The 26959-nt window shown below is 46.7% G+C and overlaps 1 protein-coding gene across 3 annotated transcripts in view; it reads right to left on the bottom strand.

Annotated features, from left to right (window-relative positions):
- Positions 1–398: 398 nt before the first annotated feature.
- LOC144103792 (USP6 N-terminal-like protein) overlaps positions 399–26959 on the bottom strand; it is a 149869-nt gene continuing 123308 nt past the window's right edge. For 2 of the 3 annotated variants that reach the window (XM_077636444.1, XM_077636445.1), the window contains 3 exons: positions 23780–24046; positions 19101–19477; positions 399–10702 (listed from right to left, as the gene is read on the bottom strand). In XM_077636444.1, coding sequence (XP_077492570.1) covers positions 19144–19477; positions 23780–24046 — 601 coding nt within the window. In that variant the 3' untranslated portion in view covers positions 399–10702; positions 19101–19143. Of the gene's footprint in view, positions 10703–19100; positions 19478–23764; positions 24047–26959 lie in introns of all 3 variants that reach the window. The other variant, XR_013308319.1, reaches the window with a different exon arrangement.

Below are 26959 nucleotides of genomic sequence, written 5' to 3'. Positions count from 1 at the left end.
TAAAGTACAGAATGACCAATTCCGCATGTATGGGCATGAACCCATTACCACTATGGCGTATGTATAGTACCTTAATGGGCCACAGAAAGGGGTGTCCGAGCTTGGCTTTAAAATGCTTGCACAATGTAGAGTACAGGCAACCGAGCGTCCATGCCGCGTACGAGAGCTCAAAAGCGGACGGGAAATTTACAATACATTTTTAAAAATTCCCGCTTTTGTACCTCGCGGCGACGGGCTTTCGCGCGAAAACCTGGCAGAGGACGTCACGTGTTGCAAATGACGTCAGCAGCCGGGGTTATCAATGGTTCACAGTGCCAAATTCTTTCAGACGTCATGCGCTACCACGGCCGCAGCCACTCGGCGCGCGCCGCAGCCGGCGGAGCAATGGCAAGTGCACGATCATTATAAAAATTAATTTATTTAGTACCAAAAGGTTCTACATATACATTTATGTATAGAGAATTCTTCACTTGTTATCTACAGTACACACACAAAAAGCTCCCCACTGTATTCGGCTGTCCATCCGAGTTCGAGTTAAAGGACAAACACAGGCCATCAGGCAAAAGAAAAGTAAATATCCCTCAAATGACGTCCACTGATCGCATACACAGTCTATTGAGGCCGCCAGGCACAGATGGCTTTGCAGTTGTGTGCATGTGACAGTGAAGCAATATGCACCACGGAATACCTTGCCCTTACATAATATGTCCACTTTTTGAGCTCCCTGAATACGTCGGTTATACAGCCACATAGTAACATTGAATGCAGCCTCGGCCACTTGACAAGGAAACGTTGAAAAGCGGAACTACCCAGTGTCCAGCCTAGAAAGGTAGCAACGAGTGAAAGGTTCCTGGCAATTCGTGCATGCATAAATGATCAAAAAAAGTTCCAGCTCACTGGTTTGCTCCAGAGCGTTAGTGACACCAGGTAGTGTTAAATCAAACACCATCTCAAATTTTTACAACCACAGTACCTGCTCCCCAAATTCACTAGTAAGCGCTTACACATCATTATTCAGAATATAAGCCAGCTACACTTTTGGTGCAGAGTATCAAAGTTGATGAGGCCAAGAAAAGAAATGAAACAGAAAGAGAAAAGGCCCAGAAAATGTGGTGCACATTGCAAGAGAGGTGGGCAAAGCCCATCTGGTGCCCAGCAGTCCATCACAAATGGCAGTCGGGTCAAGAACAGTGCAGCCCTGTACCAGAAACGGAATGTGCACAGAGACACACTTGGGCCCCCTTCTAAGCAACTCTATGTTGGCATTGATCAGTCCACAGTATTATGTACAGGTCTACAGAGCAAAGCTATACACAAGGGTCACATACAGGGGCTCCATAACACACACAAGTCGCAGGCACGAATAGCAGCAAGGATCGATTGGAGAGAGCCAGGCAGCTCTGGGCAGAAAGATGCAAGGCGCCAACTGCGGATGTTGCTCAAGCTCCACTCTGGCAGCTTGAGGTGTGCAACCACCACCTGCCAAAAACAGCGCCCGCATTCGGCCAAACTCGCGCAACAGCAGCTCCACGTGCTGCAGTTACAGTAAATGCACACACAAAAAATTCAACACACTTATTGCAGACTTTGATGTGCCCTCCAATCACAATCTAGAATAAAATGAGTTTCTCGAAGTGAGCCAAATCCAGGCACCGAATTTAAGTGACGTTATGATACAATTGTAAGCTCACCCATAGATTTGTTCTTCAACAAACTATCAAAATTAAATGGGCCATATAACTAGCATTTTAAAGCGTATCATGGAACAGCTTCCAATAGGCTGTTGTGGATAAAAAACTTCTGTTTTTTTATATCTGTCAAGGTGGATTTGGCTCAATTTCAAAAAACTCAAATGCAGGTCAGCAATTTCGTGTGCGCATTACCTTCCTAGTTCAGATAACAGCATGAATGATGACCGTTAGTTTATGCAAGGAACGTTACGTGATTTATGCAATGCCCTCTGCACGAGGCCAGATGATACTGCCAGCATCGAGACCACAGGCAGCACCAGAGTGGGTCCAGATACTGGTTTCAGTGGGCACTGCTACAACATGCACATGTGGCAAGCACTCAGGTGGCACGCTCAAAAGTATTGCTGGAGTCGCATGCCCCACTGCAAGATGAAAGCAGCTCATTGCGAGAATGATGGCTCTCTAAGCATTGTGACCTAGAAAAAACAGATCATGCCAACACATGAAAGAAGACTTCCTGGTTTGTCAAGCCCTGACAATGTGCTTTAAGGAAGCTTCTCCGAAAGACATTTCTGTTTCCCTACCAAAAAAATGCACCTTCCAGTGCAGCGCAACTACAAACCAATCTGCAATGGTAGTGGTGTTCTTAATCGGCCCGTAGTCCAATGCCAAAATAAGATTCAAGTTTGAGCTGAAATGGCAGTCCCACGGCAATTGGAACAAAATGACTGGCACAAACACGTCACCAACAAAAGACGGTGCAACTTCAATTGGCAACCAGAACGAAGCAGAAGAGGAGGAATAAATAAATAGATTGTGCAGTCTGTTAGTCAAGCATACACAAAATGGGCCCGCTTTTTAACACTGCTGGTGAAGCAGCACCACCCAGTAGAAAACGACCAGTTGGAATTGGCCAATGTTCAGGTGGAACCGGTGGGAATCCAAATAGTTTCAATTGGCTTCCAATTGGTTCCAATGTGATTTGGCGCTTCCAATATGTCTATTTCAACTAGATGAGCAGTTGTTACTGCACACAGGTACCACTAGGATGCATGTTATGTCTGTGAGTTGCTCAGCCGCTTGTCCAAGGGTGGGATGCCAGGCTGCAACCATCCGCACAACAACCACACTCTGTCAGTGCAGACTGCTTATTTGCGACCACCGAGTGTGGCGCCTCTGCCCAGGTGGCCACACCTACCGTGCTGCTTGCCCTCAAAGAGGACATTTGCTTGGGAGGGACTCGAGAGTTGAGAAGTATTGCATGGCCATAGTCTCAATCTACATGCATGGCTTACGCTAAACTGGGGACACGCCCTCCGCTGCTGCTAGAGACCATACACGCACACATATGTATATATATACAGCAGGAATTGAAGAGAAAACATTCAGGTGCTCTAAAAGATACTGTTGAAGCTGAGGAAACTTTATGTGCTAAAGGTGCGTCGCAGTAGACACTTGCCACCATGCGGCAGATGTAAGTGGCACAGAGTAACGCTTATTCGCTTCACGACCAGATGGCTACTGTGCTGTGATGAGCCTTGCAGCTATCATGTGAGCCTTGGGGGAACATGGGCAGCAACCCGATTGCGATGATGCTTGCAATGTATTTCAAGCTACACACAGTGAGATTTAAGGCAAAACTTGCCTCCACAGAGTCTGCCATTTTTCAACGCCTCTGCATGAAGCTTGTAGAGGCAAAGGATCACCTTCAGCAAATGCATGTCTGACTTCAGAGGCCAACGAGTGCTCCGTCAACAGAGTACACTTCTACCAAAAACCAGGCCTCGATTGAAAACGAAAAGGAAGTCACAATGACTACAAATGTCTAGAAACTGCGCACTAGAATAGCCCACAAACAGACAGCTCACCCAAAGGATTGTCGTCTTTTTTTCGTTATAAAGCCAAAAAGCCGTTCGAGCACACTACTAGTGCCACACTGACCCCACTTCTTTTAAACAAACTTCAACAGAATAGCACTGCGACTCAAAGAAGCACAGACAGTTTCAAAATCAATCAGAGCGGTTTCTCACGAGTGCGCTATCCACAGCTGTGAGATTCGTACGCTCCAACCTGTTGCTGCTTTTTCGTTGTTAGTTTCATGATCAAGACTAGTCTTAGCAGCAGCAAGTTTTCTCGGCATTTTCTCTGCCTCCAAAGTTCAGACATGATTTTTAGAATTTGATGCTGCATTTCATAAACATGGCTATTTATTGAAGCTTCCAAAATTTTCCACTAGTGGAAATTTTCAAGAAGCCTGCTCACCGAGCCATTAGAATGTACACCATCCAGACCCGGTTCGAAGCCGTGTCTTCAACTGAGTGACCCCACCTTTACAGCAGTTCCTGACATGTTTCAAACCTTGTTCACTGCCAGCTCTCCATGGCATTTTGCGCATTTTTCCAGGCTCAGTTTCTGATCCCACGACTACCTTTCCAAACGTATGCACTACTTGAAAACACAAAAGGATATCTGACACATACGCAAATTTAGTTTATTACTTATTGAAGGGGCGTATTTATACATACAGTATCATATATCTTCACAGTATCTTCAATAATTAATAAACAGTTGCAGGTTTGCACTTGTGTCGCATGTCATTTTGTCCTCTTGCATTTTCTAAGCAGTGCATACATTTGGGAAGATTATCAAGCAACTGGCCTCTGTGTTAGTATTGCTATCCATGACTACTACTATTGGAAAGACAGAACAGTGCCTCCAACCACCACAGGAGAATGCGGAAGAACCCCAGACATCAGCAGCACAATTTCTTCATTCGTTTCACCTCACACCAGCGTGAAATGCAGTAAAGGTGTGAAATTTTTTAAGTGAAGCTGGCTGATTACTGGGGGCTCAGACTAGCTGTATGGGGACAGCGTTACTATTCGATATATGTCAGCACACTCAGGCTGCAGTTGTCGAAACTATTGCCAGGAAGGCAGTCGTAAGTGGGTCACAAACATGCACATACAGTGTGAGCAAATAAACGCGTGATGAATTTTGAGCTCAGCTGCTCTCCAGCATATTTATTTTTTATTTTTCAGTGAAAAGCTGAATCAGCGGAAACAATGCTTTTCCACCACGACCAGTTTTTCCTGCTTCTGCGTGTCATGGCACAAGCATCATTTTTCCCCCTTTGTCAACAATGACTGCCACAAAAAATGCTTTAGATGAAGAATATGCCAGCACCAAAGGGTGAATTTCAATATTATTCTGATCTCAATGCCTAACAACCACAGTGACAATGCCCTGTGGGGAACCATTTCCCAGTCGAAAATGATCAGAAAAGGCCAAAACACAATAGGCAGCAAATGACAATTTGTTGGTTCCAATCAGATTAGACCAAACTGGTTTAAATTATGGCAATAACACGTTAAACTTTTTATGAATTAAACAAAACAAAGACACACCACACTGTCTATAAAAAGCTTACTGTATTGTTACCATCATAAACAACTAACTAGGCCCAATTCATGCATGTTTAGTGGTTCCAAATGAGTTATGGCCAATTCCAATCAGTATTCGTTTGACTGGGGTGGTTACACGGCCCTTTGCGAGTGCTCCAAGGGCCACAGATATGTAGGTGGCGCTTCACAGTCCTAAATAAACAAGGGCAACCGACGCTCAGAGCTGCAAACACTACCATTTTGTGACGGACTCATAGCAGCTAGACACAGCAGGGGCTGGAGAATTGACAGGCTTGACAGATTTGAACTCATGGCAGGATCAGCGCGACCTCTCCACTAAAGATGAGACCAGAGAGAGGCCACTGCACACGCCTTCACAGGTTTTCTCGACAGTAGCTCGCCACACTAGCCAAACTGCAGCCCCAATCCGCTGCTCAGTAAGCATAGCTGGTGAACAGCTGTTATTGCTCAGTACGTAGTATGCCATTTATATTTGACCATGGAAAAGGCAGCATACTCAAATGCTCACATGGTGCCTGGCGTTTCTGTGAACAAAGCTTTCTTGCACGGTCTTAACACTATTTGTGCTGCATGGCTCTAAGAAACTCACGAGAGAAACGAGTAGAATATTTCCAACATAAATTCCACTAGAAATGCGCAAGGGCTGCGTTGAACTCGTACGGCTGCCCACTTAACAGTAAAGCAAGCACTAGAAGTGCACCAGGGCTCCACTCGAATGGAGCGGGATGCACTGGTGCAGGCCAACATCTACCTCATCTACCGGGGTCTCTCACAGCTAAGCTAGTTTGAGTCATGGTGTGCACACAGGAGCTAAGCACTTTTAGACTTGGGAGATATGTCTCCTGTGAGCTGCCTTCCCTCTGGCAACAGCTCACAAAACATGACTGCCACTGCAAGAACAGGCAAGTGCTCCACTTCTGCTCTGTGAGCTCCTAATGCTTGCGTGCTACAAAAACAGTTTCCAAGTGAGGCTGCTCATCTGCAGGAGCCATCAAGTGCCAGGTATGATGCCTCTTCGCACCACTAACGTGGTATACTGAGGGGCGAATTGGTCATGCATAATGAACGAACAAAGAATGTAGCATTGAGACAGCACACATAAGAGGCGAGGGTAGAATAAGCAGCACACTTGCTACCATCCATTCAGTCGCTAAGCACTAACCACACTAACCTTTTCTGTGCAGTCTCAAACCTACGTTCTTCGTTCAGGCATTCTGTCTGGTCACCCTGACAAAACATCAGAGTGCCCCCGTTAGTGAAAGCGAGCAACTCCAGCCTCAATGCTGCAGCTTCCCTGAGAGAACAAACACACCAGAGCAGAAGCTGCAAGATTCCACTCCATGCTGCCTCTGGCAATCGTACGTGCAGACAGCAGCAGCACTGAAGTAGCGATGTGTACCGCATGGCCTTCAATGTTATTCACATAATTTACATCTCTCTGCCAGGCAAGCCCGAACAACCTGGGGCCAGATGCGGTTCAGCTACAAACCGAAGGAGCATGCGAGCTCTATTTCTACGAGCTGTACATGGCTGACCAGGCAGTTAAGTACGTGCCAGACAAAACAATGGGCATCTCTCCAGCGACACTGCGGCCCTCCAGATATGTCTCCACCATTCCCACATCAATGAACTACAAAGCACCCCTGACATTCTCTCTGAAGTACAACGGCCACCTTATCACCACCCCAGCAATGGCATCTGGCATTTTCCCAGCAGCGGCAAGTGTATGCAGGGCAGCTGCACTGGCCTGGCTGAAAGTGTATATCTCTGCAACTTACACAATGCACCTGCTGCCTAGAAATGGCTATCTAACAACCTGCGACTCATGTGCTACTTGCCAAAAGACCAGATCCCACTCCAGAAATGTTCCCCCCATTAAACTGGTTTGGAAAGGCCCACAGTTCAGCTGGACATCACTCGATCCCCACGCCTTTTCCTCAGAGTGGTTCTCCGAAATATTGCTTTAGAACCCCTTCCAGCTCTCGCATTAAGCTATGACCAGACTGATCAGAAGTCTGGTTCTCGCTAGTTCATAAATTACCACACTAAACTGCGCAACATAAAACACCTAAAGGCATGAGAACAGGAACCATCAAAGGGCTTGTTGTTCTTTTGTTCCCATCTGTTTCATGACACGCAATTCAACATGAGCGAACAGGCCAGCCCAGCCTCCACAAAAACTTCACGACTGCTTTGTGACTGCCTCGCGAGTGTTTCATGCCATTCTCTTGAAGCCCACTTCCCAACAACCGTCTCATTATGCTCATTCTGAGGTTTCCACACCCACGGCTTTGAAGAAGACTTCCAAGTAGTGAAGATGCACTGCACCAATCCCCTCATCCTGTACATGCCTTTGCTTTTTTTTCTTCCTAGCTGCAACCTTCACGCGTGCTGCTTTTGACATCACCAAGTCAAACCAAGATCTCTGGTCAGCTTGTCAGCAGCCATTCTGCATTTGCTGTGACACAACAATGATACCCTGCAACCACCAGATAGAAATCCTCCAAAAAGGACCAGCTCCTGCAGAGTGGGGAAAAGCAAAACAAAATGCAAAAATATAAAGAACAGCCCCTGCATGAGCTGTAACAAGGCACTCAGGCAAAAAAGGCTCCCCTCCAGAGCAGGAGTATTTGAAGAAAACAAAGGTTGACAGAAACATCGAACAGGCCAGACACGGGTGCCAAGAACATAGAAAGCAAACCTGTCACATTGACAAGAGTGAACTCAGTGGCAACATGCGAGCCCATCACCCTATGTGCAGGCACTGGGCATCTGCATGCAGCCATACATATTTGTGCGATTGGAAGGAGAGTTTTGTCACAGTGCAATGGTGATTACGGCAGGCACATGTCTTCTCACAGCTGGCCATGCTGTTGGCCCTGGTTCCATGCAAAGGTGGCATTTTCATTCTGGATCCTATTCACCACTGCACCTGGTTGCGGAGCTTGCCTCAGTCCTTTGTCCATGGTATACCGAGATACAATTTTATCTTGGCGATAAAAAGGGGAAAAAGGAACACACCACCAAGCAGGATGGCTGAAGCACCTGCTGCCAGGTGCCAATGAAAGCATTGCTGCACTGGGATAGTTGGGCCATGATTGGGCCATGGGACCAGCAAAAAGGTGTTCTGTCTTCCTAGCAACAAGACTGTGCCGCTGACACCTGGCCCATCTTCCTAGTTTGATGGCATATTTCAAATGACCACGGCCAACAGGAGGCAGGAAGTGCTGCAGCTGGTAATGGAAGTCAGCACTGAAGAACAACAGTGCGCAAAGACTGGCCACAAGCTAGCCAACAGTGTCACCATTTGAAGTACATCTTCCGACTTAAGAGAGTGGCGTAATTGACTAACTCCACTCAGGGTAGCACAGCAGCAGCAGCAGCGACGCTCAGTAAGTGCCTCGGATCTGGAACATTCGTGGGGCTTCTGCTCACCCGGGAATGTTAGCATACACTGCAACTGACGATATTTGCTTACTGAGAAGGCCATGCAAAAATCCAGTCATGTCCCTGTTTCCCTCACACAATTTCAAGCTCAAGTGTGCCCACTCACTGTGCCATCCCTCCATGAGCTACGTTTATTCCCTAACAGAAATTCACTGTACCAAGGTTTACACCAAGATTTCCACTCACAATTATTAAAACTTCCCTTTTTACATTGCTGGGTTGCTCAACAAATGCACTGTGACAAAATTCGCCCTAGCTGAGACAAAGTGTCCCACACCATTTACATCAACATTCTTTGCAAGGTGTAGATCGGGGGAGGGGGCAGGGAACTCAGTAAACACAATCAGTCAACACACATGAGAGCATTCATCAACACAAGTTAGTGCTGTGAGGAGGTAAAAAAAAAAAGTGCGCACATAAAACAACAAAAGATTTGGCACAAGAAAGAAGCTCGACACAAAAAAAAGAAACCATCACAACTGCAAGGCCAGGCTCAAATTTACGACACATGCCTGCCCAGTCCAGACAACTATACAATCAATTTTGCTGCAACCTGCATTGTCCATCATCAGCCAACTTAGCAGCATCAGAGTGCCAGGCTGAAATCAACAGAGACACTTAAAAACAGTTCGTGAGCACAAACGTCAGAGAGCGCAACCAAGTTGTCACAGTCATACACAATAGGAAAAGCCATGCAGAACCACCAACGCAATGATGTCATTTTTGTGGGAAATTTAACACGAAACAAACGAGATGAGTTACTAGTAACAGTACTGCAGTTAAAACAGATGGGGAAATTTAGACTGAATGATGCAGCAACATGCTGCCACTGCCAAGGTGAAGAAAGTTAACACTGGGACTCTTAAAGTGTGCAGAGAAAAGCCTATGTCAGATTGAACGTTTGAAAGAACAATTTTTCTCCTCATGAAAACATGCAGATTTTTTGTGCCAGCAATGTGTGAATGCACAGATGGAAAACCCACGTTGCAACGGAGTATGAAAATGAGTGACTCGCAAAAGAAAAAAAAGAGAAACAAATATGGGCCAACCCGGACCCGAGTGACTTGAGTGCAACCCGTAAGGCCAACCCTTCCCTGTACACCTTCCAGCTAACCCAAGTAATGAAGTGTGTGGTGCCAATGGTCCAATTTGCAACCGATTACCAGCCAAGGTGACCAATTTCACAGTGCGCCACATGAACAAGTGGAAACAAACAGAATCCATCCAGTCCCAGTTAGTTCCCAATTAGTTCCAATCATACTTTGGCCCAAACCATTTCGTCACTTTTAATTAGGATTAAGCCCCCCATGAGTCGTCGCAGGCCTAATGGTGCTCACCAGGAATTTATGGGGTGGTGACTCTGGCATTGAACCGCTTGGCACTGGGTTCACAAAGCGGTTGCTGTCCACAAACTGCTTCTCCCCCTACACCACTACAGTTGCTAAACTCCCACACTACGCAGCAGATACGATGAGCAGATGCATCCTCCACAGAGACAATGGCTGTCCCAGTCAGTTGCGATGGATTCACAATGGAGCTGCTGTGGTAAGTACTATGGGCAATGGATGAGACACAGACGAGTGCAGGAATGCGCCATGATAAACGAGGATTCCGTGCGAAAAGACTAGGCTCTGCATGAGCAATTTATTTGTCGCTGAAAAATGAACACGCCCATCTCCACAGCAAGTGCTCCAGACTGCATCCCACATGCTAAGACCTCCCACATCTCCGTTCGAGCCACTCATGATGCCAAGGGCATACCACCTACGTTTCTAGCAAGCAGCTGTCGTCAAGGTCCTGCGCATGTCTGTGTCCCTCCCATTGTATGCTCGCCTAGTATTACGTGTGGCTTTCCATTTGTCAGATACCTGGCACATAAAAGCACACACTCGTGGAGACACAGCCAGCAGGCATCAACGCCACATCAATCCACGACTGTCAGCCATATGGCGTCGGCACGCGGCGGACCTCAACAATAGGGTGGGTTGGGGGGGGGGGTGTAGATAGCTTCGCTGACCACTTTGGTCAGCTCTGGGAACTGGTGCACTGAATCCCTGCCGCTTCCACGGAGGATCTTCGAAGTGATGCAGAACCAGGGAGGGTGCCGCATTGCCATTTGCTGACCCGTCTGGACAATTTCTGGGAAATGAAGGCCAGAAAACGCAATCACCAAGCACATCTCGCTGGCAAAAGAGACAGAAAATTATTCAGAGATTGGTTTTGTGGTTTTGTAGATTGTAACGTCCCAAACCAACTCAGGCTATGAGGGACGCCATAGTGGAGGGCTCCAGATAATTTCGACCAGCTGGGGTTCTTTAAGCTGCACTGACATCGCACAGTACACGGGCCTCTAGCATTTCGCCTCCATCGAAATGCGACCGCCACAGACGGGATCGAACTCACGTCTTTGGGTCAGCAGCCAAGCAGCATAACCACTGAGCTACCGCTATCAGAAAAAGAGTAAGGCAAACCCCTTCATTAACCAGGTGCAACGCAGAAGCTTGGCCATGGCACTGGTAGCCCATCCTAGCTGGCAGTGAGTGCATGAACACAGTGCCAGCACCAAGTTATCTCCGGTCATGCCACAGATGGAGTGTTTCATTCATATTTAGTAAGAATGCGATACAGTCAAACCTCAATATAGCTAACCTCAATTTAATGAAATTCACAAAATAAGGCTTTTTTTTTTTCCTTTCGCAATTGCTGCCCCAATGAAAGCCATGTATATTTTTCCCGGTTGAAAAAAGTAATTTTATACAACACTTTCAATTTAACGAAGTCCTCGCGCATCACATGCATGTACCAGGAGCCTCCTTGACTACAAGATGAAAATAAAACCTTTCGCCTGCTGCATTATCTGTCATGTACAGTCTTGGTCAAAAAGTCTTAACGCCACAGCGTTCAGCTGCATTAATGTACCTAGAATGCTCCGTGTAGCTGATCATTCAAAACACAAGTAAAGCGGGACAATTTTCTACCTCAAGAAGAAACCTTCTGGTAGCCTTTCAAGGTCATTTGGTCTTTAATAGTGTCGTAATGGTTCTGTTATGCAGCGGAAGCTAAAAAATTTTGGCCTTAAAGGAGCTGTGAAACATTGCTTGAACGGACGCTGCTTACACTTCAGATGGATTCTTTAGGTCACACAGATGCTGACTCAAAAATAATTACGAGAGTCGATGCATAGGAACGGGAGTTATTCAATCAAGAATTTCCAAAATGCTGCCTTCAACTCCATTTTCGCACAGCTTCCCATTCCCATTACACTCTCCCAATGACGACACTTAGTGCGACCAATCAAAACAGCCTATCTGAGCATGTGGCGGAAGTTTGCACTCCATGGTTGCCTGTTCTCTATAATTTGTTCATGCCAAGGTTGGCAGCGGCGTTTGCATGGTCACAACAACCATGGGAACGCCCAGCTGACCCAGCGATGTTTCATGTCACGTCGACAGCACAGAAGGGAACACTGATCAGTGGCGTTCCCTTACTTATGAATCCGAACTCAAGCGCGAGATACTGCAATGGTGTGACAGCCTGCGCAAGATATCAGACACATTTAGCATAGCGCGTACTGCTACTGCTTATCGCCTGCCATCGCCCGTCACTCCTAGCACGCTGGTTGGTCACGGCGAGCAAGGACCGCCCGCTGTTGACGGGAATGAGGCACCATCTGGAGCCACCACCCGGTGATTCTCCACAAACTGACAATGCGCACTGCCTGCTAAATGTGAAACGAACGCATCCTTCCTTGGGACCGAAACGAACACTTATAGGGTGCAATGGCTCGATTGGATCGATTGGGCAAAGCCGCTCTCAGAAACATAGAGAGTAGCCATAAGTGTTTAGTGCTAGGTTGTAGAAGATTTACAGAAAGACGCAAAGTCCTTCGATGTAAAAAGTAGCCAGTGCCTCTGGTGGCGTGTTTTTGTTTTACTTCATTTACAGTGCTTTTATCTGGGGCAAACAAGCTGGTTTTGTTAATATTAATATAAAACACGAAAACTTGACAAAACGTATCTCTAGTTAATAACCCAATTTGCAGAATATTTACTCTTTGTCCAATCATCAAGCTCGCACAAAGTGATGTGATATCCGCTGCTAAAAACCGCCCTTGCATGGTGACGTCGTCAGCGCCATGAATATGTTTTTGTGAGCTAATTAAAATATTAAAAACCGCAGTGTATGCGGTACAACCGATGCTAATAGCATCATTATAACTCATTCTATGTAACCAACAGGCAAAACAATGCACTGAAAATGTGTTTCGGGGCCCCTTTAAAACTTTTGGCCAAGACTGTACATATGGGATCCACAGCCGGTGCGCTTCACCACCAGCCACTTGTATAGCGCGGTGAGACCTGCCGACTGCCATCGGTGTGGTCATTGCATGATGCTGGGGTCGATACGTTTTTTTTTTTTGTTCCATTATTATCTATCAGGAAAGTCCAAAATGCTTGTTTGAACCTTTTTTCCCTTCATATGTCACCAAGCAGTCCCTTTTTAACAGTATCGTCATCACCAAGTGCCTGCTGACAGACGCCTTGTAGTTCGAGTGTTTTTTCATGTGCTGCAGGCTGAGAAACTGTTCGCATCATTGTGAACTGTAGCATATCATACATAACGGTCTCTGACTGGGGCATTTTTAAAATTTTGTAACATCGCAAAATTCTGATCAACCCTAACTGTATCATAAGACTCAGCAACCTCATTTGGACTGCTCAAACATAGGAATCTCGATTTAATGAAATTGGCAATTTAACTAATTTTTTACGCTGCAAGTATAGTTATCTATACTAATGACCAATACTTACACCATAGTTTGCAAAACATTCTGTCAGTGCAGAAGATATTGGCTGAATTGTTAATTTGATTATGCCACTGTAGACGATTGCATTCTCCAAGTTTTTGTTTATTGCTAACATGCATCATTTATGCACACCTCTCAGGGCAATTTTTTTCTGCCTGTGAAGCACCACCATTACGAAATTCACGAGACTGGAAAAAATTTCGCTGAAGTGGACACTTCGTTGGCGTGAAATCAGGCTAGAATATTGACAGATAGGAATGGATACCTAACGAACAACATTTACATTTATTTCCAAAAATCTGTCAGATTTAGTCCTTTGCAATTGAAAAATCAGTGCTGTGGCACGATTTTTGCAGTACTCCGGAAATATCGAACAATGGACACATTCACGCAATGAACGGGTCCGTTACACTGGCTACCAAAATGCTAATAATTTTCCGCAGGTGTTACAAAAGTGCCCCTGCATTCACATCCTGCAGGACTTCGTACTAAGACCACGCTGCTTGGAAGAATTTTGCCACCGATGAGGCACACATGTGCTCATGTCACATACACATCGAAATTAATGTTTTGGACACCGAGCACTTAGTGACACTGACCAAGTGGCACGTAACCTGCAACAACGTAACCTGCAACCTGCAACCAGCATGCTGAGTGACAGCAGACTGGTTAAATGCCACTTGATTGGTGTCACCAGGTTTAACAGGTTTAGCGTGCTCCGCACTAAACCCATAGAGAAAGCGCTTTGGAACTCACCACTCTTTATCATAAAAGGCCTAACTAGGTTACTTGTTACCCCCAACACAGTAACTTGACACTGAAATAAACACACAAGTGATTTCCATCAAGCCTTTGTCAGCGCAGTAAGAGAAAAAGTGGGCCAGAAGAAAGCAGCCTCGTAACAATGGCCATGGGTCGCACACAGAAGAGCTCTTCGATCATACCAGTTGAGAAACTCTGCATCAAAAAGTGACTAGAGCTAGTACAGTAAAAGCTCGTTAATTCAAACTGGAAGGGGACCAGAAAATGGTTCGAATTAAGCAAAGTTCGAATTATCGAATCAGTGTTAGAATGAGCGGTTATAGCACCCCGCCGCATGGGCAGAACCCGAAGCAGTCACATCTAGACTCGTTATCAAGCTAGGCACTACTACCCGCTTGTGGCGGGCGATTCTAAGGATTAAATTCATACGGTCCTAATGGCACATGAAATAAATTGATCGGCCAGTTATGCGCCAGAAACAAGTACAGGAATGCATTCGTGTGAGCAGCGAGCTTTAGTGCTTGAATATATGACGCTATTTATGCTCCAAAACATGTTCATTTACGGGGAAGGGTTGTCAAAATTAAAAGTAATAGGTGAAGTGCATTTCCTTGCGTTTCTTCTGCCGAGAATCCATCAGCATCATCTGCAGTTTGCCCAAAGCTCCTGCACAACATTTAGCGCCGATGCTACTTCATGTGCACTTGGCGGTGGCATAGTCTCATCGCCACCATCGGACTCATCACTGAAAGCTGTTCAAACTGCACATGAGCCCTGCGATGTCTGCTGGGAACATGCAGCCTCAATTATATCGGCGTCACTCAAGGGCTCCAACGCCTCCATGCTGCTGTCCGTGTAGCTCGCGCTCGCGGCACCAATAAAGTCGTCATCGCCCGAACCGCCATGCTACGTTGTTTACACCACATGATCAGCGACCCAGCAACCGCGACACAACGAAAACCTGGAACGGTTCACGCCGAAGCATCAGCGGCGTGGGTGAGTGCTCCAGCAGTGAAAACCTGCTACGGCATGCACCGGAACATGGGCTCCAAGAGCCTCGTGAACCCGGCTTTTTTTTTCTTTTTCATTGTTTTACATTTCTGATAAATTTGGAGCGTGTTTTACTTGCTATGGGTCAACTTCTATGAGGAGCGGTGTCAGCCAGTGGTTCCTGGTTCGAATTAGTAAAAGCAGGGGATGCCGATTTATTCGAATTATCGGGAGTTTTCCCCCCCCGAAATACACAAGGCTGTGCCGGGACCCGGGCGTCAGTTCGAATTAACCGAGTTCAAATTAACGAGCCTTTGCTGTAGTCTCTTTCTGAGTGCTTACGAATGGCAGCACCATCTGGAAGCAGCAAATAAATGTTTTTGCCTAAAGTCACCACTGTCTCCTGAAAAGCATTTTTTTTTTGCTTCCTGGATTGTTGTATCTATGGATTTTTGTTAACGCATCTACAGCATAGACTGCTTATAATGCATACTGCGGGAGTCGGGAAAATCCGCGTTATAAATGGTACTGTACTGTAACGAAGACGTAGCTTTTCCATGCATTCGCGTTTTCAGAACGGCCAGCCTACCTTTCAAAATGCACCTGATAACGCATCAGACGCACAGCACTGCAATCACAGGCAACAAAGAAGTTTTTCGATCTTTTTGTCGAAGCGTTGTGATGAATGAAAGAACGACGTTAATTTAGTCTGCCGCTGTGACTGAACTGTGTAGCTAATGGCTTCATCTTCAAAAACAGCCAGGCACTTCAGTGTTTGCTCGCTGAGGTTTCTCCGAGCATGGTAGAGGCTCAGTTGCAACCGTCGAGCGCATCTTTGCACAAAACTTGTGCTGCACTTTCACTCTTTTCATCACGCTCATCCTCCGATACAGGCTCAGCGTGACCGCGCACCGCTGGCACGATGTCTTCATCTGTGGTGGCTGCTTCACACACAACGCTGCCGGGTTCAGCGATGACAATGAGCTTATCTCGTGCCGGTCCTTGAAACTCTGAATACAACCGTTCAATGGGTTAAAACCATCATGCCCCAGAATGTCTGCAAGGCACCTGCCTTGCTTGCAATATTGAGCCACTGGCAGGAATGCTCTAGGCCCGAACCTCGTGAAACCGTGCAAACAAAGCGGCGACATCTTCGTACTTTGACGCACGAATTCCGCTTCCTTGCAAGCAAAGCAGAGTCTTCCTGGAGCTGTTGTCGCAACTTGTCGCTGTTCTTCGAAATGGTGGACACAGTAGTGTCCGCAACACCATACTTTTTTGCCACTGTAGCCATTTTCAAACCGCTTTCAACGTGCCTCACAATGCTCTGCTTGGTTTCGAGAGCTTGCCGTTTCCTGGCTTTCGGAGGTACAGATGCCATCAGAACTGAAGACAGCTGAGGCTGGTAGACTTGCTCACATTGTCAGCTGACTTGCCTACGTTGTTAACTTTTCGTTACACACAACAACACACGTCACGCTCATAGGCTCAGGCGTGACAAGACGCTGCCATCACGTGCTTGCCAGTTTTTTCCAATCAGTGTGTCCAACGGAGGCGCATCAGAGAGTGAGAGGAAAAACACCTGCTTTGAGACTTTTAAATCGAAGGCTTTACAACGCCAGCCAGCGAGCCATTTTGGCTCGTCGCGCCGTATGCCGTACGTCATATGCGTGACCCACGAACGACCTTGAACCACCGTTGCATAGCAACGCCGCAGCCACGCTCCAACAGATAGCGCCACCGTCGATGCCGCTGCTGTCGCCGCTCGCTCCACCAGATGTGCTCCGCTGTTGTAGAGGAAGAGGAGGTGTCGCCTCGCGGGGGGTATATATATATGCGCTTCGCCTCAGTGTACTGCGGTCGTTATAGAAAGCTCGAAAGAGACACAACAACGACAGAACGAAGCGAGGAAGAGACAACGCTCTCAAGAGGCGTTGAAGAACAATCTTGAAGTCTGCAACTTGAACAATGCTTACGTTATTGGTTGTGAGCGGCGTGGCAATCCGTAAGCACTCAACTTTGGCCACCCCAGATCGCCGTTTTAATGTGAAAGCACTATTGGCCTCATAACCTGGAAAATGAGTGCGTGTGGTGAAGCCTCTGTAGTTAGTCACGTGATGTGGGTAATAGAGGGAAATAAACAAGACCTTGAATGAAGGTAACCTTGGCCAACTTGGAGAAATAAAGTAAATACTGCCGCCACTGGGTTTCGAACCCGCAGTAGCGTGAGCAGGTCAGCTACACTGGACACTGCAAGAAAGCACTCTGCTATTGCCGCAGCCGATCATGCCTCAGGTTAAACTGCGACACACTCTCTCACTGTGCATTGCACATTGTTGCCGTCATCAACTTGCCTCTATGTGCAAGTCACAAAAGGAAAGGAAACGTGCTTTCAATCATGCTTTCAGGCACGTGGTGACACATGGTGACGGTGTCCGAAAGCCTGCTTTCCTGCAATATTTCGTGCTCAGCAATGTTAAGCCACCACCAAATTTTTTGAAAAATGGACCCTAAAAGATGTTTCGCAAACGGTAATTTCAAAGAGCTCTGGCACATGCGGTGCCCAAGCTGTTGGCAAAACCGTCTCAGGCGCAGGATAGCATCTTTATGCCCACATGTCTGCAAATTAATTGCACTTCCCCTACGTACGAATGTCGTGGGGCCCCTGAAAGTGCAGCAGCCGTTTACGGTGAAACTGCATGAGATATTGAGCTCTAAAAGAATCTGGATGAAAAAAAAAAAACCTGTTAAGTCGTGAGAACTTTGCTGAAGTGGAACCACGTTCCTAAAATGTTCATTGTGGGGGGAACTACGTTTCATACATAACAGGCAACGCCGGGTGGCTGCAGAGTAGTGCGAGTATTGCTCTGTTACGTATTTGTCCTCAAAGCCTCGGTGAGTGTTTCGACAAAAACAAAGAGCAGTATAAAATGAAGTGGTAGCACTGAAAACTATGGTCGAAGCTGTGAGGCGCTCAGCGGGCGGACCCTCAGACTATATTTTTTACTAAGTATGAACTACTTTTTAAGCGCGGATGGAGTAAGGGCGATTCGCCCTACCAGTGGCGTATCAGACCGCTACAGTCATTCTTACGTACTTCTCGAAGTTGATGAGTTGGAGGACGAAAATGTCGTAAGAGGTCAAACGAAGTCCAGGAGATACCATTCATTGCACTTAGGATCTGTTGCAACGAAATATGCTTGTCTTCACTTTGGTTGTCGGGCGAACTACTTTTTGGGCACGGTCTCAGCCTGTATGAACAGGCACGTTAGCTTTGGAAGCTTTGCCTGCTCTGTATGAAACGGAGTATAGTTGCATTGCGTTATATAATTTGCAAACAGGAATCTGAAGTAGTACTTGGTTGTGGCAGAAATTTCGTTTCAGTATGGTTAAACTGTGTTAGGAAACTCAAGTCTGAGAGCTTTAAGCCTGTGTACAGCCCTCCTCAACAAAGTGTGCCTTCAGAGTTATCAAGCTTTGTCACAGGTATAGAAAGCACTTGAACAGGTGCATCTCATAAGGATTCTTTTGTCACTCTGAAACTGCCTAAGCCTAGAGACACTGATATCACCAATGAGAAACAAAGCTGAGATCAGAGGTCTGACCTTTTCCCGCTTCATGGATGAACTTCTCACGCCAGCATAAAACTAGTCAGTGTGTCCCCTTTCACTTTCAGCAGCTATGCTGTAATTTCCCTCGAGGTTGAAATTAATTATCTGAGCTTCATCGTGATGTAAAAGATCCTCCTGCTGAAACTGCTTCAGTCTTTGTTCATGCATGTGCCATAATGGACGGGCATTTTCACCTGTCCTCATGAAAATTCACGCACTTTTCAGACACCCTGTCCCACATGCAAGTGACTTCTCTGCATCAAGCCAAATCACCCTCAACTGATTTCCAGCAACAAACCAAGCACAGCCTTGTGAGGCTGTTCCTTGGAGCCAAGAAGGACAGGCTGCCGTGGCAGGTGGTACTCACATTGTGGTCCCAGTGGTGCACTAGTTCGCACCCAGAGCCACCTCTAGAGGTCCGTGGTGGTGACCTGGTGGAAGGTGGAGTTGCCCGCGCTGTGCCGCAGTGTGCCGTCCCCACTGTCGCAGCAGGCGTTGGTCACCGCCACTGACGGCGGTGCCGTGGAGGAGGAGTAGTGGTGCAGGTCGACATGGATGGTGATCTTGTTGGGGTCCTGGTTGGTGGGCGTCACGTCACCATTGGCCACTGTCGTTGCCGCTGCCGTGGTAGGAGACTCCTTGTCTGTGGTGACTGTGGCAGCTGCAGCCCCGTGGTATGGCACGTAGATGCGCACTGCCTCCCCGGTGGCCTCAGGTGGACTGCCCTCATCAGCCACCGCCGCCCTGGTGGGGAACGCCAATAAAAAAGTCAATAAAACATGCTGTCGAAATGGTGGGTAGTCGCAAATAGTATGACCTGCAATGCGCCGGCAGTTGCAACCATTGTGCAATTTGCGCGTCACTGCAGTAGACTGCACAGTGATACCTCTGCAGAGAGCTCAACCTTATCAATTGGCATCTACAGTATTTACACGATTGTAAGTCTACCTATATTTTTAAATTTGAAAATCCAAATTGGGGTGGTCAACTTACAATCATAAATAAAGGCTGCTAAGCGTGGTTACAATTTTGTTTACACTACAGCCTTACCCAGCAGCAATCAGATATTCTGCGTGCTTTTTTGGAAGCATTTTCCTTTTTTACTTTCAACTGCTCACTCGGCACTCAATGGAGCGTCAATAGCTGATGGAATGGCCGCTGCTCCAATCACAGCGGCACTACCACTCAGTATGGCAGTGCTTCCGGGGAGTGTCGGTAGCTGATAGAAGAGCCGACACTGCTCACTCATAGCATGTATAGCTTATCTTTGGCTCTGTTTGATGCATTCGATGACTAATGGCTATGTTTTACCAGTTTTTGATGTAGTGATTAGTCAATCATCATTTGTGCTCCGGGTTCGATAACCATCCGGCGCTCATTCACGACTACATTCAAGATGGCTGTCATTCTTTGCATCGAAAAAAACAAACAACTTGGAATGTTCATTTTGGAATGTTCCCACGGGCACGCCGTTCTTTCTTTTTTTCTGAGATGCGATATGGGGTGTCGACTTACTTTTGAGTAGACTAACAATGGTGTAAATATGACAGATGCACAAATTTTGTTCATATCCAGGCTCTTTTTGCTTAGTGAAGGAAGCTCCAAGCACATGTTGCAAGTCATGCTGAGTGCAACTGTGCATGTTTCTGTATCGTGAAATGGAGCGATGTGAAATAAGGGCAAACCACACAAAACAAAGCAGATGTGACAAGCAGTGCAGGTGCTGAAGGAAGGCGCAGTGCTCAACCCTGCCACTCAGTAGATGTAGCCCACTGTGAGAGCATACAGTGCAGCCATTCATGCCGCCAATGCCCAGTGTTGAAGTGCTACGCAACATGTGGGTAGTTACAGCACGCTGATGATGTTGGAGTGCATGATCCCCGAATATTCTTGCCAATGCGAGTTGCCTGGCTTCAGACGCGGTAACTGGAAATGCCACAAGAGACAAAGGTCCACAGTTTGGTGCGGAGGGAAGAAATAGCTCTCATGGTGCATGCTGTACTGGACAAGTGTAAAGGTTTATGATTTCATTGGCAAATTGAGGCTTCTCCGTTACATCCTCTAGTCCTAGCTTTTGCTCCATGCTGCACCCGTCACAATATTTCCCGACAAAACGTGTCTTTAAGGTTATTGGGCTCATAAATTTTTGGCACATAAACTGTTAGGAGTTCGTTAAGAGGAACGTGGAAATTCTCCACCGGAATGAGTTTCAATGTATTTTCTTTGCCAGATGCTCAATGTTGTAAATATTTGCAACAAACTGAAAATACAGAAATTTCTTAGCAAAAGTAAGCGTTTCAAGCATCTGGCTTACTCAAGGTGACCTTTATGAGCCTAAGGGGATTGTGTAAATTTGTTTACCCCAAAAAATGTCTCTGTTCTTTCCACAACACTTCTTGCAAAATGAGAGACAGGGAATCATTGAACACTGGCTGGAAGTCGCATGTTCACGTCCCCCTTTCCTTCAAATAGCTTGTTCACAGTGGCACAAAACAGTTTGATAAGGCTAGTGGTGTGCTTGCTTTATGTAATTTCTGTGTCATTACTTTAAAAACGAAGTTTACTTTTTCTGCTGTCATTATATAACAGACATCTGATAACTTTTTTGTGTCAGAAAAAATTGAGGGATCTAAAAAGTGCCTTATGTTGACAAAATTGGAGTCTGAAAACTATGTTGAAAGCAGCTTTTCATAAAGCAGTTTGGAATTTATAGTTTTCCTAAAAAGTAAAAACCGAGAAAAATAGCTTTAAAGATTTCGGTACAGCCAAACCCGAATATAACAAACTCGGATATAGCGAAATATGCTTTATATCGAACACTCGGAAATTCTTCTGCCACTATGCATGTAAATGTATTTTATATGACGAACTACACATTGGATATATCAAACTCTTGAGCACCCGCGATCGGGCACCAAAAGCCTGCAAGTGGTCACCAAATGCCTGTGATTGATCATCAAACGCCCGCCAATGCACTGCTGCGCTGGCTCTAGGTAGACTCGGGGCAAACACGCCACCCGAACGTCTGGCCGCGCTTCAGCAAAACCCATGAAACATGGGAGCGGAAATAGCCCTTTGAAATCTGCGCCATCGGCCAGCCTTGCTTTGTAGTGTTCCTATTCAGCAGCCGCCTACCACGTGATCAAGCATGTGCGGGCATCTCCAAACTATGGCGCTGGCTACGGGAGAAGACAGCCCGACAACCTATGTAGGCTACAGTACGCCGCCAAGCTCCATGCTTTCTTTGTTTGCATTTGCGAGTCACTCGTTCTCTAGGCTGTGCCTGTGTTGCTGCGAGCTTTCTTTCCTGTGCTTCATCCTGCCAGATGACAACGAAACAGCGGCAAGCCTTTCCGAGGAGCTTGCAACGAGCGGGAGCAAGACTTGCCTATTCCTGGGTAACTGGTCAGCCCACCGCGACACCGCAGCGGCGTCTCGCTCAGAAACATTGAGCTTTGCTTCTTGCCACCAGAAGCAACAGCGGGTTTTATGGCGACTTGATCAAAGCACCATCCATCCAGCAGCGTTGCAATCCACTAGGCTCTCCGGAACGCACCCACTTGGCTTGGCTTGCTGCGCTTTTCAGTGCACAGCCGCATGGGTTAATGACGAGCCTCTCGACCACATTTAAATCGCCTGACATGCCGATCAAAATCGATCAGTCGCGTCAAGCAAAAAGGACTGCTCCCATCATGCCGGCCTGTGCCTGAAAGCGCAGAAGCTGCAAGTGCGGTGCGTGCAGCGCAAGATGACAGTGGCATTGCCACGCTGCTGGAAGAGCTCGCTGTGCCAACAGAAGTTGCCCTCGAGGATTTTTTGATGGTTGACGATCACGTAGCTATGATAGCCAGCCGAGGAGCCACCTCCGGACCGCTCCAGAAGATGATCGCCCTCACCCGACACTTAGCGATGCCATTTCTGCTACCGATGTGCTGCGATGATACTGTTCGGGACCACAGCGACGTGGACAGGAGTTCGTTGAAATGATGTCGCGTGTCGAAAATGCGAATCTCATTGATGAAGCTAAAGGCAGTGTTCAGCAAAAAAAATCACTATCTACTGGAAATAGGTGTACATTCTCACCAAGAAATTACTTTTGGAGCAGAACTCATGGTGACTGGAATGATTTTTCTTCCGTCAGCGCGTTTTCGCTCCACTGTTCGCGACAAATTTTGTACTGAAGTTCATTATAAGCGGGTTCGGGTATATTGAATTATTCCATATAGCGAACAAAGTCTCGTTAATCACACTGTTCGTTATAACCAACTTCGACTGTATTTGCTATTTAATTTTATGGCTAAAAAGAAGTCAAAGTGCGCATTGGTTTGGCCCTTCTCTTTCAACACGACCCTGCACTGTGGCAATTACTTCAAGTTTTCTCTTTTTATCAGCTTGTTTGGTTAGAACGATGAACAAATAACAAGCATCAAACAAAGCCAGAACAAGGTCTGCTTAGCGAGACTCCGAGTGGCGCAAAAATAGCATCAGAAGATCACGTGCTGTGTTTAGTTTTCCAGCCAATATGAAGCTGCCACAGCCAAAATTATGCCTTCTATTTGTAGTTTTTATTTAGTGGTCAGGTGTTTTCTCGACATGTCTCCCATGCCTAGAAAGCATTAAAAACAAATTTTCTAATGTGGGCATTCACTTCCTGTTCGGTTTCTTGGTGCTCAGTGGCCACATCTTGAAAAAAGCATTCAGTGACGCTTTCAACAGCGAATGCACACCACCGTCTTGTGAAAGCAATTCATTAACTTTTCAACTTAGCAGACAACAATCAAACTTGGTGAGAAGTTTTTTATTAAATTAAGGATCTAAAACAAAACAAGTTTAAAAACGTTTTTTCGGTGAAAATTGTGATTTTTGCTCAGCGTCCCCCGTTAACTGGAAGAGAAATAGTGCAACTCTATGGAACATTTTTATTGTCCACGATTGTGAGCGTATGAACCGGGAGCATATCAGTGAGGTTTCTGGCCCTACGGACAGTGCGAACGTGCAAGAGTGGGTGAGGGAGGAGGGGGTGGCTCTCACTGTGGCAGCACTCACAGGGCGGCGCCCCTGGTCGCCGTGGCAGCTCCTGCAGCAGCAGGTGGCGACGCAATGGGCGTCTGGGCCGCAGCTGCCGCAGCGGCTGCCAGGCTCTCCTGATAGTCGACATTGTCGTAGAGAGATGGCGTCCTCCGCAGTGTCGCTGACGGGCTTGAGAAGCTGGACAGGTCAGCAGCCGAGGTCTGTGACGTCTCCGCTAGCGAGTTGCGCGAGCTTAGCGGGTCCACCACCGAACTGGCACCATCCTCGCTTGTGTCACAACCCCTGCACCATAATAGAGGAAATCAAACTCTCACTGTTTGCAGACAGCAGTCTTTTTTCTTTTCATACTTCAACTCACAAGCTGTTGGCAGCACTGTGAAAGTTAGAGCTCTCTTGTCCAATCAGGGCCAAGGAAGACACTAAATAGTCCTTCAAATATCTGAGGAGTGTTGCGACTAATTTCCAAAAACTGTTGCAGTAATTAAAAGGCATTTTGTGGTGGTGTTTTGACAGCACAGTGAGCATTCCATTCATTGGTTAAATTAGCAAATCTTATGTTGGAGCAACAAAAGGAACGAAAAATAATGGGGCCCCCGTCTGTGCCGCTAAGCACAACAGGCTTTGGTTCAATTAGCAGCGCACAGTACTGAGATTAGCAGAGAAAGTCTGCATGAACACAGCAGTGTGGGTGCTTGCTGCAAAGTGGTGCATCGCCATTTGTAAACATGGCATCCGCTGAGTCGGCCGAGTCTCCTGTGTGCAACAGACGGGCACTGGTACTCTTTTCTTCCTAGGGATGGAGCCACCATTTGTGGGGGTGAGAGGAACAGATGAACAAGTTTTGCAGTGCACGGCATTCTGACTGGCTCAGATCACACTGCAGCCTTCAGTACAGCAAATGATTTGCGAGATAAATTATAGCCTTGCACTCAGTGTCAGTACAGGATTTGGCTGCATTCCAAGTCTTTCTGTCTAGCAGGTCGACACATTAGATTCCAAGGATGGCACAAGAGATACAGGGACAAGGCAGGCACAAGAAAACGAGACAAGCACCTGTAGTTCTTTGCTCCTGCACTTTATCCACCGTTGGTAACTGCAGCCAGCATTGCGTATATTGGGCATTCCTGACCAGGTTTCTACCTTGAGCTTGGACCCTTTGCAGGCACCTGTTTCGTTTTCACATGCCTTTCTCACAAGCCCTGCCTCCTTTGTGCCGCCCTTAGAATCAACTCTACCTATGAACAAACTCATTGTCATCATCATCATCATCAGCCTGGCTATGCCCATTGCAGGACAAAGGCCTCTCCCATGTCTCCACAATTAACGCTGTCCCATGCCAGCTGCAGCCACCCTATCCAAGCAAACTTCTTAGTCTCATCCACCCACCTAACCTTCTGCCGCCCCCTGCTACGCTGCTTCCCTTCTCTTGGAATCCACTCCGTTGCCCTTAAGGACCAGCGGTTATCCTGCCTTCGCATTACATGCCCTGCCCAAGCACATTTCTTTCTCTTGATTTCGACTAGGATGTCATTAACCCGTGTTTGTTCCCTCACCCACTCTGCCCGCTTCCGATCTCTTAACGTTACACCTGTCATTTTTCTTTCCACAGCTCGCAGCACTGTCCTTAAGTGAATTTGAATCCTTTTCGTTAGCCTCCACGTTTATGCCCTGTAGGCGAGCACCGGTAAGATGCAGCTAGAAGAGTGGAGCTGTTGTACCGTATAAACATGTGTAAGGGCCGCAATTTTTTTTACAGATTCGAGCGCAAATTTTCGGGGTGTGGCCCATACATGCGATGTGCGTAAAAAAATTTTTTTTTCAAGTAAAAACAGTCCAATCAGGAAATGAGTGGCATTTATTCTACGCTCAATCGTAACTCGCGATGTCTTCTGACTCCGAGCTGGTGCTGTGCTCTGGTGCACGCTCATCCCACAAGAAGTCGCGAAGCATGTCCGTTGTCAACGCACAGCCGTTGTTCCGCACTTCCACCACATAGCAGAGCAGCTCTTCTTCCACTTCGGGAAACTAGCACGGCTTGCCTTGGAAAGTGCGCTTTTTTGCAGCTTGTTTTCCTCAATGCATCCTTTTGGTTGCACCGTCATCAGTCACACTTCTCGACAATGTCGATTTTCCTGCCCAGTACACGCTTGCCGTTTTCAAGAGAAAACTCCCAGCCATGTAGCAACTAAGGTGCTTGCCCATCGTATTAAAACTGCAATGCTCGGCGGCAGCATACGAAAGCAGCAACTATGGTGAACTAAAACGCTAGCACAGCTCCCATGCCTTTGGTGGAGCTGGTGATACTGACGCCGATATGGACAGGAGAGCTTGCGCATCGTAAAAAGCTGGCGATGATGATGAAGATCCATGGCCTCGGACGCCATCCTTGGGTGGCACCTGGAAGCTCCTGTGCATGGGCATCCATGATCAAATGTACCGCTGCGCGCAGCTGGAGCTGATTGCGGAGGCCACAGCACGTGCATTTCAAAGGCTATTCCTGCGTGGGTCATGGTAAGTTTGGGTGCGACCCTTACACAGACTTTTTTTAAAAATATATCCTTTGGGAAAACAAGGTGCGGCCTGTACACAGGTGCGGCCCTTACATGTGCTTATGCCTGAACCAAAGTACTACTTTAGCACATTGAGTTGTCCGTTTTCATGTCCTGGAAAGTAGACCCCTGTATTGCAATGCACCTCAACAGCTCTAAAATTTGTGAATACTATACAAGCAAAAAAAAGACTTCCATGTTGTCATACACCACAGTACCAGTACAACAAAGGAGTAAGCCAGGCTAGTTAGTACATTGTTTGCATAAAAACAGCTCAGCAGAGAGGACCAACACGGGCACTAACTGTCAACTGAAAGAAATTTAATGCAGCAAGGACGATATAAAAAATCCCACCGATATGGTAAAAACATGAAACCTTAAAACTAGGTGACAAGATTCTTCGCAATCAGCCATCGAGAAATCTGATTTCTTTTCTTTTCAAGTTAAAAGAAGGAGTGCTGACGCACTTCTCTCCTCATTGATGAATGGTATACTGGTACTTTTATGCAAAGTACCAGTGCAAGAAAGCTGAAAAAATAAAGCACACCCATAACTTGCACATGTGTATCATCTGCAGGGCAAATGCTTCTTTTAGCCAATTTGTTTAGCCATAACACCAATGTAACTCGCTTAAATTCTAGACCAC

Source organism: Amblyomma americanum, chromosome 9 (assembly GCF_052857255.1).
Source record: "Amblyomma americanum isolate KBUSLIRL-KWMA chromosome 9, ASM5285725v1, whole genome shotgun sequence".
NCBI classification, from domain to species: Eukaryota; Metazoa; Arthropoda; class Arachnida; order Ixodida; family Ixodidae; genus Amblyomma; species Amblyomma americanum.
This window is presented reverse-complemented; position numbering and strand designations above follow the sequence as displayed.